The sequence below is a fragment of the Nymphaea colorata genome, chromosome 1 (assembly GCF_008831285.2).
Source record: "Nymphaea colorata isolate Beijing-Zhang1983 chromosome 1, ASM883128v2, whole genome shotgun sequence".
Lineage (NCBI taxonomy): Eukaryota > Viridiplantae > Streptophyta > Magnoliopsida > Nymphaeales > Nymphaeaceae > Nymphaea > Nymphaea colorata.
This window is the reverse complement of record NC_045138.2, coordinates 14,186,116-14,206,745: the sequence shown is the minus strand read 5'-3', so window position 1 is coordinate 14,206,745 and position 20,630 is coordinate 14,186,116. Positions and strand designations below refer to the sequence as shown.

At 37.7% G+C, this 20,630-nt stretch overlaps 3 protein-coding genes across 6 annotated transcripts; 1 reads left to right on the top strand and 2 right to left on the bottom strand.

Annotated features, from left to right (window-relative positions):
* Nucleotides 1–667: 667 nt before the first annotated feature.
* On the bottom strand, nt 668–4,467 carry LOC116258224 (transcription factor bHLH95). Its single transcript, XM_031635368.1, has 4 exons — nt 4,111–4,467; nt 2,545–2,664; nt 1,069–1,323; nt 668–763 (listed from the first exon to the last, which is right to left on the bottom strand). Exons 1-4 carry the CDS (start codon nt 4,465–4,467, stop codon nt 668–670), a joined length of 828 nt encoding a protein of 275 aa, XP_031491228.1.
* Nucleotides 4,468–8,627: 4,160 nt separating this feature from the next.
* On the bottom strand, nt 8,628–11,137 carry LOC116246036 (uncharacterized). Of its 2 annotated transcripts, XM_050075585.1 has the most exons (8): nt 11,016–11,137; nt 10,691–10,935; nt 10,520–10,591; nt 10,321–10,391; nt 10,078–10,180; nt 9,230–9,310; nt 9,005–9,094; nt 8,628–8,920 (listed from the first exon to the last, which is right to left on the bottom strand). In XM_050075585.1, the coding sequence occupies exons 2-8, from the start codon at nt 10,853–10,855 to the stop codon at nt 8,807–8,809; spliced, it is 696 nt and encodes a 231-aa protein (XP_049931542.1). In that variant the 5' UTR covers nt 10,856–10,935; nt 11,016–11,137; the 3' UTR covers nt 8,628–8,806. The 2 variants fall into 2 exon arrangements, with proteins under 2 accessions (XP_049931542.1, XP_031473579.1); XM_031617719.2 differs by having other exon boundaries at nt 10,691–11,069.
* A 2,964-nt stretch (nt 11,138–14,101) lies between these two features.
* On the top strand, nt 14,102–20,195 carry LOC116246363 (ubiquitin carboxyl-terminal hydrolase 27). Of its 3 annotated transcripts, none has more exons than XM_031618219.2 (11): nt 14,102–14,544; nt 14,783–14,906; nt 16,090–16,190; nt 16,285–16,518; nt 16,851–16,919; nt 17,024–17,155; nt 17,307–17,444; nt 17,543–17,605; nt 17,695–17,872; nt 17,952–18,073; nt 19,137–19,305. In XM_031618219.2, exons 1-11 carry the CDS (start codon nt 14,263–14,265, stop codon nt 19,170–19,172), a joined length of 1,479 nt encoding a protein of 492 aa, XP_031474079.1. In that variant the 5' UTR covers nt 14,102–14,262; the 3' UTR covers nt 19,173–19,305. The 3 variants fall into 3 exon arrangements, with proteins under 3 accessions (XP_031474079.1, XP_031474077.1, XP_031474078.1); XM_031618217.2 differs by having other exon boundaries at nt 14,104–14,544; nt 19,129–20,195; XM_031618218.2 differs by lacking the exons at nt 16,851–16,919; nt 17,024–17,155 and having other exon boundaries at nt 14,104–14,544; nt 19,129–20,195.
* The last annotated feature ends 435 nt before the right edge of the window (nt 20,196–20,630 follow it).

The following is a 20,630-nucleotide window of genomic DNA, read 5'->3' as shown; positions in this document are numbered from 1 at the left end:
CCGCCGGTACAAACCCTTTTTTTTCTTTTTGCCTATATGAACAAATCAAGCATGCACAATGGCTATATCTCTTGGGCTGACTCACATACAATACTACATTTTTTACATACGTTAATTGATGCATACATATAGTAATTTATATATAATATAAATAGAACACACAACGTACATATATTATATTTTTGAGGACAAGTAATCCTTCGAAGGCCATAACACTTAAGAGGATATTTGATGAGGAGTATTGTATTGCATCATGCTCTTAAAATGCAAGACTGAAAAAAAACTATATTTTTTGTGTTAAAAAAATGATGTGATTATAAATATTCTTTCAAGATTCAAAATATGTATCTCAAGAACACATTGTTGTCAAAAGCCAACCATAAAAATAAAACTTAGTTAACGATTTTAAGTATTAATAACATGGAATGCATAATCAGTGGGACTTCTAATCTTCAACCTCAGCCTTTGTCTTCTTTCTTGAAAGAATAATCTGTTAGTGGGACTTCTAATCGTAATTAAGGACCCATGCCAATCGGTAGTTGATCTCTATTTTGCTAAGGAAAATGCTGTTCGTGCTTTGCCAGATGTATACGCATTTCTATACATTCATAAAAGCAGTGCCATATGAACATCTTTTTCTTTTCCAAAATAACCGCAAAAATAGCTTTCACGATGACAAACACAGGATCATCTCCCCCACTGCTACTTTGAATTTCTCCTCTACTGTAGTTGCATCTTGAATTTGGTTTGAAGCATCCGTTGCCTGCACAGAATACCATTTTTAATCAGCACCAGCAAGTGGTGGTGTACTACAAGTAATAGGCATGTAGTGAAGCTAAGTGTCATGTATCTCTGGCACGTCTCTTGTTCAATTCCTATGGGCGCTATCTTAAAAGGAGTAGGTGTAGAAGGAAACAAGATTCATTTTCCATACATGCAAGTGTGCATGCGCGTGCACACACACACACATATATATATTCTTCAACCTACTGATTTTAAGCCCAATGCCCTAGCCATGCACTTGATTCCTATGTTGGCATGGCACGTAAAAAGAAGAGATTTACTCACGTGTGTGTGGAACATGTACATGCATTTGCAGTTCTCTGAGGAGACGTGAGCGGACACAACCTCTAGTTTGTGCTTCTCAAAGATGTACAAGATGGATGGTAATAGGCCTGGTTTCCAGGTCGAGCAGATTCCAATTTGAGCATCTTCTCCACATATGTTCAACACCACGTTTGGCGACGTCCATGTTTGGAAAGAGCAAGGAAATTGAGAGAAGTTCACTGCTCCTCTGCCATTTTGATACGTCGAACACGAACCCTGGTGTGGTAAAAGAAAAAAGTTAATTAGAAAGCCGCACATACAACATCAGCTTAACTAATGAGCCTAGTTTATGACTAAGTCGCATGAGTTCTTGTGATCTGCCCAAGTACCTAAGGGTGGGTGTTGGGATAGTGGCCGTCGGGCTTTAGGGCCAGGCCGGGGCCATTGGCCACAGGCCAGCCAGGGCCTGTGAACAAATTGGGTCAGGCTCGAGTTCGGGTTTAACGGAGTTGGGCTTGATAACTTTTAAAAATTTTCTGTATATATATTTAATTTTTCTTTATATATTAACATATACATATTTAATTTTTCTTTTTTAAGTAAACAAGGCCCGGGCCAGGCAACCAAAATGGGTCCCCGAGCCCAAACATGAATTGGGCCGGCCCAGCCGCTTGCCCACCCCTACAAGTTCCTGTGTCGATATGTGGGTCTGTATTTTGAAACTTAAAATTTATATTTTAAAATTTAATTTCAATTTTTCCCCTTTTTATTTCCCCTCCACATAGATTTCTTATTTTTCTTTAATTTTGAAAATTTTTATGGATTATAATATATATATATATATATATTTATTTATTTATTTATTTATTTATTTTTTTGTTACCCACCTTACTTTATCCATACTCATACTCATACCCATACCCATACCTATTTTACAATTAATGAATCCATCGGAAGCCGGACTTGCTCGAATTTGGTGCAAGCAAAAAAAAAAGTAAAAAAAGAAATCAACTATTTATGTCCTTATATGAATACGAAATTTAGTTTCTGTTTAAGATTAACCGGTGCTTGAAAACTCACAGCAGGTATAGAGTATCACTATGGAGATGGTTCATCCTCCATTGAAAAGCAGGAAATGACACTGTATCCATATCTCTCACCATTGAACTCATAACTTTATGGAATTTGCTTGATTGGGAAGTCTCCAACCCCAAAGATTGATCTGAGAATGGCGTTTTCCATGTCTAAAGTTTCGTAGTAAAGCAAAGAAGGAGACTTTTAGTGATCCTAACTCCTAAGGTCTTGCCATGGAAGAGAACAAATTGTCGAACCTCTGTCAACCTTTCCTTGTTATGTGATGATAGCCAAATCATCACTCGAGAGGTAGGTGATGGAGAGAGGCTGCACTGTTGGATCGTAGTTTTACCTTCCTTCCAATTACAACGCAGTGTATTTGAGAGAAAGAAACAAGAAGCAATGAAATTAATGATTTAGCACCTGATCGGCAAGGAACACCTCTCTCCCCATCTCTTGCTTTTTCTTCTCCAGTTCTTGTAAAGTTTTCTGCAACTGCTTTATGTACGCCACGGCCTCGTCTACAATTGTGGACTTATCAACCTGGAACCTTTGAAGTTAATCAAAAGCATGGCCGTAGACCAGAACAGATATCATCATTCTCATCATCTCATCGGCAATGGAAACAACAATGCCAGTGGGTTTCCATTGCTTTATATATGTGGAATTGTGGATGATGCATAAAAAGTTGAGTCACCATATCATATATACAAGGTTAAATCGTTCCATTTTGGGATAGAGCAGTCGATATCTCCCGAACTAGATAAAATCGAAGAATACCGAAGAACTAAAAAGGAAACACGTAATATCTTTGCTCTCCTTGTGAACACGACGAGAAAACGGGTATATATACATATATATATATATATACATACATATATATATATATATATATATATAACGGCAGACAGGTCAGGAGGATGGGCGTTTAGATAGAAAAGACAAGTCTTGTTGAGGATGATAACGCAAAAATGGAAACAGATATCCTCAGTACTGCAAAAGAGAGAGAGAGAGAGAGAGAGAGAGATTGCCTGCCTGGTTGTGCGTTGAGCCCACCAGAGAGAGAGAGAGAGAGCTATACATGACATTGACATCAAAGAGAATTTGCTCAACACCAAGTTGTGAAGCATCAACAACACAGAAGAGGAAAATATAACGGCTTACTTGATAAAAGATGGGTTCTCTTGGAGAAGATGCGGCTAATGCTACAAGGAACAAAAATGGGTTCTCAATTTTTGAAACATGAAACCTAAGGCATAGCAATAATTATAATATTGATACCAATCACTGGACATACTGTAACCATATTATGCTCATAAATGATGGGATAACCAGCAAAACGTCTCAAGCCAAAGCATGTTTAGGCCTTGAAATAGCGAGCCAGAGTTTTGCAACCCTTATCATTTGCGGTTTTCCAGTGCACACATATATATATTCCCAACTTTTGCAACCCTTCTCATATATATCAATGTTTGTGGACTTATTAGTATAAACCCTAAGTTTCCTTTGCTGTGTAGAAGTAGACCAAACTTTGGCTTCTGCCCTACGAATGTTCCCAAATCTGTGACGTCCTAGCAATTTGATGGCATAGACAAATGACTCCTACCAAATAAAAGGAACCATTATAGGCAAGATATAATAGTGACTTTCACTACCAACATCCCCATCTTGAAGGATCATTGATCTTGATCAATGATGGATGGTTCAGTTTGTTTTTCATGCCTTAGAAGTTATATTTCCAGCGCCCCAGGCCTAGAGAAACAACAACAATCCATCCCGAACTTGTGGTGAAACTCTATTGTGGTGACGATACTGTATGGGAGGCCTTGTGGAAAAATATCCCGGCACGAAGGTGACAAAAAGCTTTACAGATCTTTTTCTTATTAAATGAAAAGGTCGTCAAAAGCTAAACAACAACTGCTACTGTTTCAATTTTTGGCTCCTGAAACTTAAATTCATTTGTGTAAACCAAGAAGAAGTGTTTGTTACCTTTGGTGGCAAGTGAGGAAGAAGGGCATGAAGATTGGAGAACATGCTCCTCATCTTCTTCCTCCTCTCCCTCTCTGTGAAGATGTGGACCTCATGCTCGGACCCGCTTACCGGTGGCTTGGAGCATTTGATCCTCTTCACTGCTGATTCCTTTGGCCGGACCTCACTGCCGGTCCGCTTTAGGAACAGCTTCTCCGGTGCCGGGGAGCCATGAAACTCTGGGGTCGCCGTGCTGTTGGAGTTGGAGAGGGGAGGCATGGGCTTGGCTATCTCTCCGCATGGAGAATCAAGGGTGCAGTCCCCCCACTGTTGCAGATCCCAGAGGAGCAGGTCCGAGTTGAGGTCTGGATCCGACATGTAGCAGGTGCCGGGCTTCCTTCTTCTCACCTTCACTGTGAAAGAGAAGGATGTTTAAATAGGCCCAAGCATTCCTTCTCTCAAAATGACACAGGGCTCCTCTTGCCTCTTCCTTCAAATATATGGCCAATTAAGAGTTGTCTTACTGCTGCTTTCCAGAATCTTGAAATGACATTTATGTCCCCATAACAAGGCTGTAGCTTAAAACTAATTATGAGTGCGCTTAAGCATGTAGATTAGACTTTAGAAGCATGGATTTGGATCAATTTAGAGATCACCAAAAGTCTAAGCTATCTTCGGATGCACGAGAGGTTAAAGGTCTTTCATGTCTTTATTTTTTGGGTCTTGAGTTGTGTCCGGACTTAGACGGTTCACTCTTTAACTTGAGTCATGCGATATTAATGTTTAGTCCAAGAAACTTAACACTCATAGGAATTAACTCCCTATTAGGAATATCACGTTAGAATGAAAATATCGGGTGAAATAAACGGTGGCATGACAATATGATCATGAGGTTGAGGACAACCCATCATGCAACCATGGCATGCATGACGGCATAAATAGCATCATGTTGTGCTATTAACTCCACGAATTCATGTTCGTACATGAAAATAATAGCTACTAGTTAACCTTATTTATTTATTTTGATATTTACGAAAACATAGAGGGGTTAAAATGGGAAAGGCATTACGAGAAATTAAATGGTAATCATTCCCCTGCAACAAAACCCCAAAAAAAGACCAATGACATACAAAAAGAGAATACACTCCTCAAATAAATTGTATACAAACAAAAACGAATAAAAGGAGAAAGGAAAAGGGATCAAAGTAAAGGGTGCGCGTGCCTTTGAAGTTTAATGCAATTACACCAACAGTTGGTGAAATTTACATGTACACCGCTCCCTCTCTCCCTCCTTTTTAGTGAAAAAAACGTTAGATTATATGTTAATCAAATTCAAATTCAGATTTTATTCTTAAATTTAAATTTTATTAACAATCTCACCAAAAAGCTTGTAAAATAAATTTAATCCTCAGCCACACACGGAAGGGGCGCCTATGACGAGGAATGGCAAAGAAGTAACTTTCTGGTTTCCTTGGGGGTAAATTGTAGTCGTTGCGTTTCAGATCTTAGCCACTCGGACTCAGTCGTCTCGTTGAGTGCGAATGGTTTGGCCGTTATTTTCGGGGGTTGCGCAGGGCACGTAGGAGTTTGGGCCCGAACTTGCACCCCATTTTGGCCATCTGACCAAGTCACTGGACTCTTCTACCCTTTGACCGATAACGTCCACCTTAGTGTTACTCTTCTGCCACTCGAGAAAGATTTTCTTCGTATTTCCGGTTGGTATTCAAGATGGCATTTGACAAAAAAATAATTTGCTTTTGAAATAAACTCTGTGTTCTTGTTGTAAAAGAATGATTTCACTCAGCATTTAGTAGTTGATCATTTATTTTATGTACATTTTCAAACATGATGTCATCGAAACATATGTTTCCTTTTTTAACAAAAATTAAAAATAAAGGGAACTTGTCTATGAAGTTCCTCATTTTAGAGTGAGGTCATGAACCAAACATATTTTTCGCATTAGCTACCAAATACTCAACATGATGCACATAGACAATGCCATTTTTCATCCTCTTTCAACTATAAATTTGCACACCATACTTTTTAAATTTCTTACTAGAGGAAATAATACACGCATCCGCTTACTCCATGCCATAAAACCAAATAACAAGTGTCCTCAGGGATGATATTCATACCACTCGAATCGGGAACTCGCCACCTACGGCCGAGCTCGTCTGAGAAGCCTTTCTGAAGCTTTGCATACTCTAATTTTTGTTTTTCCATTATGAATATGTCCAATCGAGAGTTCCTGCTTTTGTCCCTTTTAGTTATTAAGTGAAAGGAAGAATGTTCGCATCTTCCTTTATAAGTAGCCGTTTCGTTTCTCACTACCTTTTGTTCCTTTGCATTTTTGTCTTCAGTATTAGCTCCTTTATCGCATAGGTTTCTGTTGCTTGTTTAGCTCAAATTTTGGCACGAACAGAACGTATTCAAACACTTGTCAACAGAGAGCGTGCCAAAAAGTTGGTGTTCTTATCGGTTTCTGAAGAGAAGATTGAAACGGTTCTAATGATTGTTTAAAGTAAAAGATCAGGGAGAGAATATGACGGACAGATGTGAATGTTTCTCGTTTCTTTCTGACTCGGAAATTTTGTTGCGTTCTTTACTCCCTCTTTTCTCTTTCTTCTTGAGTTTCTCCGAGAGTAAAATCCGCTCCTTCTCACAGATATTCCATTGTCTTGCTCATTCTGAACAAGCGCCTGATCTTCTCTCCAATCTTGTCTTTATCAATATGAGGAAACCAAAGTTGCAAGTTCATTTTATATACCAACCTAGCTGGTATCCTGTGCATTTGGCTTGGTTGGCTAGCTTACAGCCTAGAGTTGAAGGAGGTCTAAAGTTCAATACCGAGTGAGTGTGTTGTCTAAATTTAGAAAATGCTATAAGCATGATATTGATCTATCTCTCTCTCTCTCTCTTTTCATTAAATTTGTTTTATAGTACTCTGGTCATAGACCCAATCTAATAATGTAAGTGTACTTATAAGTGTGTCATGAATTTAGGGTGAAAGAAGTTAACAACCCACCACCTAAAAAAGAGGGCTCACGGCAGTGACGGAGCCAAAAAATTTTGACCCAAGATCTCTCGCTTAAGAGAATGAGTAATTATAAGGCACTAACTCAGGCTTGGTATGAAAACCACATGCGGCTAGACCTAACCCATGGCCAATAGCCCACGCCAATCACACAATAGCTCAGATACTGGCCCAAGATGCCTCCCCCTTCACACCTCCACCACCCTTGTTTTAGGGGTCTTAAGCTGCATCATGGTCGCGGAATGATAGTGGTGCACCCTTCAACTTAACTATTGTATTCTTATCACTTGAGACTATATATGTAGTACTCATATGAATCAAACTTCTTATAAACCTTTAGTTTGACCAACTATGCTACCATACTCTTTCTTTTTGTTTTTTAAATATGTTCTTCTAAATTTAAAAGAAAAAATTGATGCGGTTCTGCCTTTATTAATTCTGAATTTTCAATAAAACCAAAAAATTGATGCGGTTCTGCCTTTATTAATTCTGAATTTTCAATAAAACCATGATAAACATGTGCGTCTGGTCATCTAGAAGCCGATTGATCTCCAGCACGTGTAAGGTCGCATATGTGCATGCCATTGTGAGTTTCTGTGTGGATGCCTTTTCAGTTGGTGAATAAGTAATATTATTATGCCGATGTAAGCATTACACACTAGATTGAAAAATGACGGAATAACTTTAATGATTCTATTTTCCATGTTGAAAAGATTAGTCACCTTCAACTTGTCATATAAGTTATTCGAATTAACAGATAAGGAAAATGGTTCACAATTTATAAACCTAAAAATTGTTCGGAAATGATATGAAAGTCATGCCAATCCTTTTACATACGATTTAAAATTTCTTTTTGTTTTTGAAACTTAAATTTGTATGGATCAGGATCAGGATCGGTTTACTAACCACACTATATCAAGGTGGTATATGGTTATGATACACTGGCATGCATATTAAACAAATCAAGACAACTGATCTGATCGATTGACATTCTTACAGGTAGAGAAAGAAACTGGTTGCATGCTCTTCAAGAGTAGTGCATGGTTGTGCTTTCGTGTGTGGCATATGCCAAGTCCTAACCCTACCGCCGGCGTGTGTTTGTAGACCTGAAAAAGAAGTCGTAAAGGATGTTGACTGCTGAGATGCAGAGCAACCTGAATCAAGTCCCAACCCCGCCATGGTTACTTCTCAGAGGGTGCATGGTGAGCCAAGTTCATTCGTTTTGTTACTTTGGCAATATTCTTGTGATGTTGCTTTACGCATGTACCATTTAAAAATACTTGTGCGCATAACATTATAAAACTTCATTTTCATTTCAAAGAGCAAATGCCATTTCATTTAAAGAAAAGAAAAGTGTTCTCCTTAACAAATTTAAATCTTAAGGTCTAATGTGAAGCATTTGAGTGAAGTGCACCGATGAATTTGTCAGTAGGAATGAAGCAGGGATCCGTTGGTACCTGTAAATCAGGGATGAAATGGAAGAAGCACAAAAGTGATCAAATTTAGTTGCTGGAAGTCTTGGACACAAGAAACTTCTGACTGCCATCTACAATTCTATACTTAGGCTGCGAAACACCGAAAACGAAACGAATGGGACAGTATGTGCCATATCATTTTGCAAACAACAGAAACTTGTATTCATTCACTTGGATCATGGAATGGCTTGACCGGTATCATGCACCGTCAAGGTTCTAGCTGTAACAATAGATTGTGTGCAGAAGGTTCATTGCGAGCCACACGAGCATGGCCTGCCCTCATGGCCATGGACAATGCTGCTGCCATCACTCCTTCCTCGTTCTTTTACAGCCACATGAAATAGCCAAAGTTATGCGAGTTTAACTACTTAGCAAAGCGCATCATGGAGATTCAAGCATCACTCACCCTCTGTCGTCGCCTATACTGCAAGATGTTGATCGCTCTGGCCATTAAGTAGCAAGGAAGCAGAAAGCCAGCGGCCCTAACTAGAACAAGCTGCACAAGAAAAAGGTTTGAAACAATCAAAAGCAGCAAATCTGTTACCATACTGAGTTCATTTGCAACTAAATCCGGATCAAGACTAATGAATCTAAAGTAGCCCCATTAATGAAGGAGGTACGCATTGCTTACTATGCAGAAGAGTGCAGAGTCACCTCGTGAATGTTCTGCCGCTACAGTTAAAGCATGACGGAGAAGCAGCACAGCCATCAACTGCGAAAAAGCACAGCAAATTAAGCATAAGATTAGCCATTATCTATATTGACAACAAGAGAGAGAGAGAGAGAGCATAGGATGCTGTCTGTTCTCATTTCTTCCTATTTTCTCATGCCAATCCCCCAAGTAGAGTAGCCTTTTAGTTTGCACTTTGCAGCTGTATTAAATGTAATCCTTCAGAAGATCAAGAAACATAGGTAAATGGACTTAGGATACTCAAAAATTTGACTCAAAGCTCAGTTGGCTCTGACTTTCACTTTATATAGTAAGCCCCCCAACAGAAAGTACCTTTATTCTGCTGCATTATTAATTGGGGTTAGGTGAAAAAGCTTTTTGCAGTGATACAGCAGACTGGGTCCTCCAAATTTGTTTGTTATGATATTAAGTTTCTTTCCAACTCTTCCACCCTGCCTTCCAACTTCCATACAATTCAAAATAGCATGCATAAAAAGCTGCTGCTAAACAGTTTGCCAGTGCCTGGTTGTGTAGTGGGTTAATGTGGCAATCCACTAGAGTCTGACACATGGACCCTTCTTCTTCCCCTCCTCCAATGGTTATCTTCCCTTTATTATTTATTCCCTGCCCTTTCTTTTCTCATGATTTCGATTGGTACTTTTTCATTTGGGTTTGAAAGCTAGGATCTCTCTCTCTGTCTCTCTCTTTCTCTCTCTCTCTCTCTCTCTCTGTCTCTCTCTCTCTCTCTCTCTCTCTCTCTCTCCCCCTTGGAGAAAGAAGGAGAATGGTTATACTGAGAAGTAACATACCATGATAGCAGCTGAGCGACAACCAGTAGCAGCTTTACGATAGTCTCTCTCAAAGTGTTCCTCGTCATCCTCGTTCGATAGCATTTCACCGCCATACTCATCACTGTCAACGTAATGATCAGAGCAAATGAACAATCATATCCAAGATGATGATGGTGTGACATGAACAAGATGTTGAAGATGAAAATTGAGTAGAACTCTCAATGGTGGCAGAAAAGGAACCAGGGCATTAAGAAAGCAGACCTGATGTCGAGTGAAATGTGTCTTCCTTCCTGACCAAGATGAAGATTTGCAGTGTATCCACTCCGATATGGCTATCAGTACAAAACAGAGGAAATAAAATTAAAGCACTACGTATATGAACGTGAACAAAATGCACAGGAATGTGTGGAATGAACATATATGCTGCAAAGTACTCTGCCTTCAGTTTTGAGAACATTACCTGACAACAAACTTCACAGACGGTGTTACCTTTCGCGTTGCACCATGTTTGGACACACTTCCTGTGTGCGTACTGTTACATAGAGATCAAAACCCGATATACAGAAAAAGGAGACGATCAGAAAAAGAGAAAAGGAAGAAGAACAGAAGATGAATGGGTAGTACTGGGAACCTTCACGCTTCCAGAACAGCCACAAGGGACTTCAAGGTTCAGTCTGTCTTCCTCCTCTTGACAGATTCTGCACTCAACCAAAGTGCTTTCTTCCTCTTCTGCATCTTCTTCTTCCTCTGCTGCATACGACTCACTGTGGTTGGAGCAATGATCACCAGAACCCATTGTCCTGGTGATCTTTGACTCTTCTTCCGGACTTTATATGAATCTTTTTGCACCCCTGACCCGTTCCAAGGAACTTTTAGCTACCAACCAGCAAAAACAGTAAAAATAAGGCCCAAAAATTGCTTAATAAAAGAAAAATTAAGGTGGGTTTCACTTTCACCAATTGCTTTCTGGGCAGCAAACCATCGTGCAATATATGGCGACAGCGACAAAATGTTTCCCTTCTTCCCCAAAAAGGTGCCCAGAAAGAAGTGAAATGGGTTTCTTCATTCTTAGCCAGGAACAAAACTAAAAGTTTTCTGAGAAAAATGAGAGAACTTTTCCAATTCTTATGAGATTTCAGGTGAAAATATATATATAATTGTAACTATTTTGTCATTCTTACTCGATGCACAGAGTTAGTATCTACTTTTCCTGTTTCAGAAAGTAACTTTGACGCCAGGCTTCAATAGGTATGATGAAACTCTAGGATTTGCTTCATTAACGCAAGATAACCTTTTAGAAAGTAATTTTTTTTCTTTTAATGATGTAGTTACTCTCTTACGAAAGACACATCTAAGGATTATATATATGTCCTCATTAATGAAATCTTGAAGAACTACTTGGATGATGCTCGCAATCAAAATCATTGAAATTTTATGTTTTGAAATACATTTATTTCGATCGCACCTTTCGCTCATCTCTATCTCTCGCAGATACCTGCTGCAAATTGGCAAGCGAGAACTACAAAATTCATTGAAGTTCTCCAGAAGCGAGAGAGATAACCGCAATGATGCCAGGTTGGGTTGCTATCCTTTTCATCCTTTCTATCCTTGAATGTGGATTTCCTTTTTCTAATTGATTTTCCCTTTTTGCTTCTCTTTTCCCTCCAACTTGTTGGTCAAACATCAAAGCCTGCAAATTTGGCAGGCCCACTCAATTAAAATACTTAAATTGTTTCTTCTTCTTTTTCTTATATTATTATTGTTATTATTATTACTAAATGTATTATTAAATATGAAGACCTTTATAATAGCTAAGCCTCTTTATAATTGCATCTTTCAACATACCTAAGTTGCAAGTTTCAGTATATCAACGAGAAACCACTCGATAAAAAAAAAAAAACATTAAAGTCAATATATACTCAACATTTACAACTATCCAATAGTTAACAAACTAAATAATCATGTCTACATATTGCCTAAAATGAGAAGTCCAAAGGATAAAGAGCCCAGTAACCACACATGAAGTTAAGTTTAATTATCTTTAATTTTTCCTTTTACATATGGAAATCCAATAAATTATTTACATTAATAATACAGGATTTTATGTTCCAATAAGTTAGGAGATTCATGTCAAGATTTAAAACACTGCTTTGAACAATTTCAAGCAAGGTAACATAGTGTTTAACTGGATTGATGGAGTGTCTGAAGATAATAGCAATAATTGTTATTGTCTTTATTATTAGGCTTCATAGAGCCATCAATCATTTAATTGTTGATTAGTATATTAATCACCATTTGGTGCCTTATCTCGTCCGTCCATGGGAAACTCTTTACTCCCAAACATTTGGTGCCACATTTTAGCTGTGGCGTGTTTGAATGGCTCGACTGAGTATCCTACACCTGCACATCTTGTTTCAATTATAGCATTACTGAAACAACACTCAAGGAAGGGTCGGTGATTGAATGTCATGTTTTCAAGGCATTCTCTTATGTATTTATTATACCTTTTAAGACATGTTTGACATTAGAAACAATCTGCGAGTGTTCTATCCTAAATGCCTAGTAATAAACAAAGCATTTTTTGTCCGGTATCCTATGAATCAATGCATTTTCCAATGATCTTTGATGGTTTTAGATTAATAAAACTACAAATGAAAATACCAATTTTTAAATAGCACATCACTACTCAATTTTTAAAGGTTAACATAATACACACTCAACTTCTGAAATAAATTTTCAAACATTCATGTGATAAAACATATTAATATTTTATACCAAATAGTAAAATATTTTTCTTTATATTTTGTCGGCTAAGGGGAGAGTGATTCTTTAAGAGGTGTAGTTTGGCATTTTATGTGAAAAATGAATTTTATTTTAATCATTAGATGGTTTTTTAAAAATTTGTTTGAAAATTTTATGTTGTCGACTAAGCGGAAATTTGGTATTTGCTCAAATGTCAGATATCGTTTGGTAGTTTTTCCTAAAAGAAGAAAAGAAAAGTCTATCGAACGCTTTTCACCAAGAAGTGGTCCTTGATTGCTCTTTTCACATCTGAAAGTAAGGTGAATGATATCCCAAAAATCATGCTCACCTTGTCATGATCTTTTAGTAACATTTCAGTTCTTTCTCCATGTATACTCCTCTTTGAAAATGGTTCATTTGCCTAAACGGAGAAGAAAAAAAAAACTTGGAGTGGATTTAATCCATTTTTCCCTTGTTCTCTCTCTTGTTTTATCTTTTTCTTCAACCATCATCTTTACATTGATAAATTTTAAAGAGGAAAAGAGACTTGCTTCAAGGAGCGTAGCATAGCTGATCAGACAAGCAGGCTCATAGAAAGCACATCGCTTGTTCGATTGAAAGGTATGTTGAACCCCACCTAGGTCTCGATGTTCGATTTTTATGGAGTGATTTTCTTGGACCACTAAAGGTATGATTTCAATATTTAGGTTGAAAGATGTAGTAGGTCTTCATGCAGTTGAGAACCCGAAAGATAGAAAAAATGTCGGCGCCCTTCCGGTTTTATTGAAACAAAAGATCATAAGCCTTGCTTATCACCCTAAAAAAAGAGAAGAAATAATAAAAGAGACTTGAAAATATATTTTTGCATTTAGTATACCCATGCAGATCAGCCACATTTTTTGTGGTTTCAGCGTGCATGAATATAAGTATAGATCTGCCTGGTGCATGATAATTGCTGAATTATTATAATTATCATAAAACGTTGCTAAGAACACCATCATATATTCATATTGTTATGCTGACTTTTTTTTAAAGGTAAATTTTTTATTTTGAATCATCTAACAACATACAACGTCCAACATATTTAAATTCATTTATCATTTCGTTTATTAATTATTTACCTCATTCATGTGTAAAATATTAATCGACATGATTTGTGGACTATTTTGCAGCACCATATATTCACGATTATGGAACTCGCTAATTTTACGTCATACTTAAAACCTTACGATACATTTACCACTATAGTGCAAGTAATCGTGGCATAGATTTTGCATTTTACAAAAAGGGAGGGAAAGCGGGAGGATTTTAGCGGCAATCGGGGCATTGAAAAGCCGTTCTGATGGATTGCATCTTTCGGAGGCGGAGGGGTTTCTTGGGTGTAGCTCACGTCTTATAATATATGTTTTCTGGGTTCCACCGAGGACTCCGACGTGGAAGGGTTTCTCGTTTCCGGCGGCTATGGGGATCCATCCAGTGACTCTGAACCATCTATTGCACGATTTCAGGCATGGGCGCCTCTTACCTCGCCCTCTCAGAGGGTTCTCGGTCGCTCAATTGTCTGGGATTCTTGGCGTGGGGATTGCTAGTGTTTTATTGATGTTAAAGGATGGAAATCTCATAAGCTTTCCCCGGATTTCGGCGTTCATCTCGGCCGAGAAGTCAGATTCTAGCGGGGGTTCGAAATTGGTGCCGGGATTGCAGAATCTCGGGAACAATTGCTTCCTCAATGTGGTTTTGCAGGTGAAACGTTTCTGCTGATTTCTTCCTTGGGGATTCTTTTTCCGGCACATTTTGGGTTTCCGAATGAATGTTTTGAGGTTGCTTCTTGGGGTTCACTTGGGCATGACGATTCTTGGCCAAGAGTTTTGGGTGAAGTAAACTTACTGATGTGGGGGAGTGGACATTGGTTTGAACGCTTTGATAAAATTGTTTAATCCATTTGCTTGGTTGAGGATTGAGCTATTGAATTTTGATGCAGTCTTTCGCTAGTTGTGATCCCTTCTACAATTTCCTTCAAAATCTTGTCGACGGAGATGATCCATCGATGGAAGAACGGCTTAATAGCATGCCCCTTACTTCTGCCTTGCTTGCACTACTGAATGGTAATTGGACTGCCATGGCATCTCATTATGCAGCTCTTTTTCCTTGCATTAACCGCCAAAATTGGAAGTTACGAACATTTTATTGTTTGTATTTTTCTTTTTTCGAGTTTTAGAAGGTAGCAATAAAAGGACAAAAAAATCCATTTGTTGTATAAGATTATAGATAAACCCCCTTTAACCAGAACCCGAAACTTCAGGTTTGATACTTAACTACAACTGGGAATAAAGCGACGTATTTGCAGTAATGGTTGTCTAGTTAGTCAAGGAGCTAGGATGAAATCGTTTTAAATCAAAATACTATTTGTTTGCTTGTTTCTTTTTGAGCGCTCAAAAACAAGTTGGTTTATCCTACATTTTCTATTTATTTTGGACCGTGTAGCTAAATGTGAAATGGCAGTTATTTTGGGTACTTTCAGACTAGCACCTACATTTTGAGTACAAGTCAAAAGTGTACCTCATGCCGAGAAGTTTTCACAAACGCCCCAAGCTTTATTGTCTTTTCAACCTGCCGAAGAGTTGGGTTATCATCTTGCCTTTTACACCAACATGGTGTTAACTTGTTCTTGAGTTTGGTAGGTCTTTTGTTGATTATTCTCTCTCGTTCCTTTTATCTTTTACTATTTCTGATTTGTCTTAACGTGTATTTCAGATACTATTTAAGATTTTTCACGTAGTCACAGATACAGCTATCGGGTTCTTATGGGGGAGTTTTTTCTTGGATGTTAGAGTAGAAATTTTCTTGTTCAAAAAATTTAAAATATTAAAAGGCAATGGAAAAAACATGTAATTATCAGATTTCTACGAAATAGAAAAGTTTAAAATAATGTTACGAATAATTCTTTAAAAAGGTTGTGTGAAATTGAAATTGGCAATTTTTTTGCACAAGATTGCGATGAATTTTTATTCTTTTTTTTTAATTTTTCCGGTAATATAATTCATGATCTTTTGAAAATCTTGCCGATATTTGTGACAATGTCAGATCATGATTTTTCCATAGGCTTGAGTCTCTTCCTGGTTTTTCTTGGTATATCCATGATTTTGCACCATTTTGACATTCCTGATACTTCACCGCAGTTTTGAAGTATGCCGAGAAACTGAGGCCACAATAGCAGTTATGCTAACTCCTTTATCTGCAATTCTCATGAGATTTTTGTGCAAATATTGTTGTCCTCTTCTACTGTAGATTTGTCAGCCCTTCGAGATGAAAGGGTAGTTGCTAGTCCACGAAGGGTTATGCATGCCCTGGAGCTCTACGTTACAAGCTTTGACTTAACAAGGCAGCAGGTGATTCTGCTTACAGTATTTTTTGTTTTGGAGTTGTTTATGACTTTTTTGGCTGCTTGTCTCTTCATCAGTGAAGTTATGACCTCATCTACAGGATGCAGCTGAAGCACTTCTTCATCTTCTGAGTTCATTGAAGGAAGAAATTATCAGCAACTATGTTTCACACTTTAATTCTTTGGCAGATGTATATGCACTTCGCCTCTCTAAAATATTTAATTCAAAGGAGAGCGAAGGTTACAGGGAGTGGCAAATATGGAAACAGCACATGTTTGGACCCTTTAATGGGACTCTCGGAAGCATTTTGACCTGCAAAAATTGCTCCTTTCAGGTTAATCGTCTTTCTTGGCAGATTTTTATCTACATTACCTGTTAACATTGCCTTAAAGCTGTTTGACTGCCATGAAAGCAATTGTATGTTGAGGGATTGTGACCCCTCCTTTGTTATATATGTTCTACCCACTGACTTGATAAGCTGTATAATATTTAGATCTTGCTCTATCCAATATTCCTTGAAAGTTCTATTCCTTGCCCTGTTTTCTTTTCTATAGATGACATTGACCAGTTGTAGGCATACTTATATTTGAATTTGTCAAATTCATCTTCTTACGTGTCTTCATATGGAAATCATATTTATGTTGTCCACATTTCATGCTTTTGCAGCTCTCGATGAAGTTTGAGTTTTTCTTCAGCTTGCCACTCTTACCTTTGACAAATGGGGAATTAACTATTGTATGTTCCTATTGAATAGAATTTATTTTCAGTCTTCTTATCTCTCACCTTTTCCTTTCCAGAATTTCTGAATCTGATCTGTTGACTCTTTTATAACAACTTAGTCAGATGGATGCACTATCGAGGATTGCTTGCAGTGCTTTGTTACTGCAGAACAATTAGAAAACTACCAGTGTGGGCGTTGTTGTCATATGGATGCTGTAAAACTTTTATCTTACCAAGTAGAGAAATATGAGGTGCCTTTCATTGTTCAGTTAACATAATTATAAAACTATGTTTTGGATTTCAGTTTGATTTCTTGAATTCCAATTAATGAGAAAAAAATTTTGCTGCATGTGTATAGACCTGTATGCTCTCTGACTTCTTTCTAGCTACTATTTCTTTCAGGCAATTATTCAGACTCTTAGGGATTGCACAAAGTATGATGACTGTAATTGCAAGAATCTCCTTTTGCGGGAGGGCATCCTTTGGCCAAGAGGCATTTGTTCTGCTCTTAAGCAATTGACCATTGGTCGGTGCCCAGAGGTCTGGATGCAAAACTGTTAATTTTTATTTTTGTTCATATACATGGTTGGGAAGGTGAAAGTCTGAATATATCTTTCAGTCTATGTGTCATGGTGCAGATTCTTTGCATTCATCTGCAGCGAGCCACAATCAGTGCATATAATGAGTCAACCAAACTGCAGGTGACTATATCGTGGCGTTATTCTACTTTTTCGTTCTCTTGCACCCAGCCTTCTCTGTTACTAATCATATTTTGTCAATGTGATTTTAGGGCCATGTCGCATTTCCATTAATTTTAGATCTTTATCCGTACACGGCTCCTGGAATGGGAATAGGCCTCAATATGTGCAAAAAGGATATAGAGATGGGAGTAAAAGAAACAGTATGCTTACCACGGATGAATTATTTTCACCTTCCACTGACAAGGAAGGTAGTTTCATATGTTCAAGGTATACCAATAAAAATGACATCATGCTTCCTTGGGTTATCTGTGGGATCTGGTTCCCAATCTGGTTTAATATGTGGCAGGTAATATAGTAGTCCCGTCCCCAGGAAGGAGAGCAGACAATGTCTGTCAGCTTGACATCCCAGAATTAGGAAGTTGCTGCACTTCGTCCAAAGTGTTACCCTCTCGCATTTATGGTGAGGAGGTCAGTTGAGTACTCCTTTGTTAGATTAATCATGTACTGAGTTTTGCTTTATAAATCTCATTTTTTGCGTGCGTTCAGCCATCATACACTAAATCATTAGATGCCTTGCAGAGATAATGCTGTGGGGAGTTCTGTATGTTCCCTTGCCAAAGTTCCAACTTTATCTTATGAAATCTTGAATCTTTTCCTTCTTTTTGTAAGCGAAGTGCGGCTATTTGGACAGAGACAAATTTTTGATACTTGATTTCTCAAAACAAAAGTTGGGACGTGATGAGATTTTCAATAAATTGGAAATTAATGTTACCAAGCATTTGAAATTATAGCAATTAAAGTTATATAATGACATTTGTAAGCAAATTCTTGGCTCTTCAAAAAACAAAAATAGCTGAGTTAATTTTTTTTTTCAAGTCTATTGTAGTCCCAAGTTTCAATAAGAATTCAAATATTCAATGAGGATATCTGAAATCTAAATTTAGTCTTTCATGAAATGGGTTCACAAAAAATGCAGAATGCATTTTATTTTTCACCAAAAGCAATCGAAGACTTCATATCCAGTACTTTGTGTCTTCCTCAGGTGAATACCTGTGATATTAAATGATCATATATTGGAAACTAAAGGATTCATGTTACAGGTAAAAGGTCTTGAGAGTTTTTTCTCACAATGCTTACTATTTTATTGTTCTATGCAGAAACCTAGTGTATATCGAGTTTTCTCTTCAGGATATTGTCTATGAGACCTAGGACAGGCGATTTTTTTAGTTGCATGGATTTTTCTCATTTTTTAGTTAATACGAATAGTATTCTGATATTTTGATATTAAAATGGCAATTTGTAGTGAAGTTTAGTAAAATAAAATACATTAAAATGATGTTTGTACATCAATATCCTTATCTGCATGTCCTCGACACTAAGTGCATTTGACAAACAATGGCATTTATCACTTTAGAGATTGCTAAAAAGCATGCAAATCCAGTTCCTTAGGCAAGCCTATAATTCATGCTGAGGGATTTGTCTCATATATATGCTTTTTAATTTGTCTCCTGCTTCTGATGCAGGGTACTAGTGGCTCATCTCTGGGAAAGAAAGGCTGCATATATAGCCTTGTTTCTGTTGTGCAACACCATGGAATATCTGGTAGTGGCCATTTTACAGTATACAGGAGAGTAAAAGCAGAACCAGTATGTGATTCTTTACTTGATGCTTCGAGGATTGGTGATTGTGTCAAGACAATTTGGTTCAAGATTTCAGATTCTTGTGTTTCAAGTGTGCCAGAAGAAACAGTTCTTGCATCAGAAGCAAGCCTCCTTTTCTATGAGAGGATGAATAGGACGTCTGAAACTGCTGCAATATCTTAAACCTCTCTTTCTCTCTCTCCCCCTACAGTTCCATAAAATTTTCAGGTAATCATCTGCTTCTAGGCAAAAGAAGTTGACTGCTGCTAACTTCATGGCTCAAGTACCCCAATCTTAGGCAGCAACATGTGTTTGAGAAAAGATGGATGTAATGGTCTAGCCTCTCACTAATCAAAACCATCTACTTCTCCTAGGTTATTACTACTTTTCCTAGGTTGTTAACCAACAGGCCAAAAAAAAAAAGCGAGTAATTGCAGCTTACGTATTTTAGCTTCAGAGATTCTGGCAGCTTAACTGTGGTTTCAGATGCCTGGAGCTCAATGACAGAAAGCCATTGATTGACCCACGTTTTGTGTGCCATGTTTGAAAATTTTCAGTTTCATTTGCTCATCATTTCTGGTCATAGATTTCTGTATACAGTAACAAAGATGTGAAGTGGTGGTTTTGCCGTTGACAGGCTAGGATCTTTTGAATCTGTTTTGGCTGTCTAGAGGTCAGGAGACATCTTCTCTAGATTGGATTGTTAGACAACATTCTTGTGAGTGTACTGTATCCGTTCATTGTTTTTAAAGTCAGAGGTACATGTAACGGGGTAACGGCTTGAATATAAATTTGTCCAAGAGTGGAAATTTTGTAGTCTTACAGGTTTTGTTTCCCTTGGATATGTTTGTTAAGATTGAGAAGTTGCACCTTTCTGATCCAGTGATCCTGTGTCTGTATATAGCTGTTCTCAACAGAATATGAAAATGTCAACAGTGCTCTTCTCCTTATTTGGCGTTGTGGTGTTGTTGGCATTTTTTGTGTTACTCAAATATCTTTTGATATTTTTAAAATTTTTGGGTACTTTTGTTGCTACATAGTAGTCGTTAATTATTATTCCTATTTGATTTCTTATGGTTTTTGTTATTTTATTTGTTTGGATTTATTTTAAGTCAATATTATAATTTTTAGGATTTAATTCCATTCAATTGATTGTCCGAATCTTGGTGAAAAATAATACGATTCAAAAAACATATTTGAGCGATGTTGCTACAGAGACTCTGTTGTTGTTTCTTTTGGAATCTGGTGATCTTGAGGGGGCTTGTGATCTTTACTGTTGCCCATCTCCTTAGAACCACAGCCGCCGGCCCGCCAATAACGGCAAAGTCGGTGATATTTTTATCTCCTTAACGCTTTTCTGAAGTATCGTAGGAAACTTTGATGAC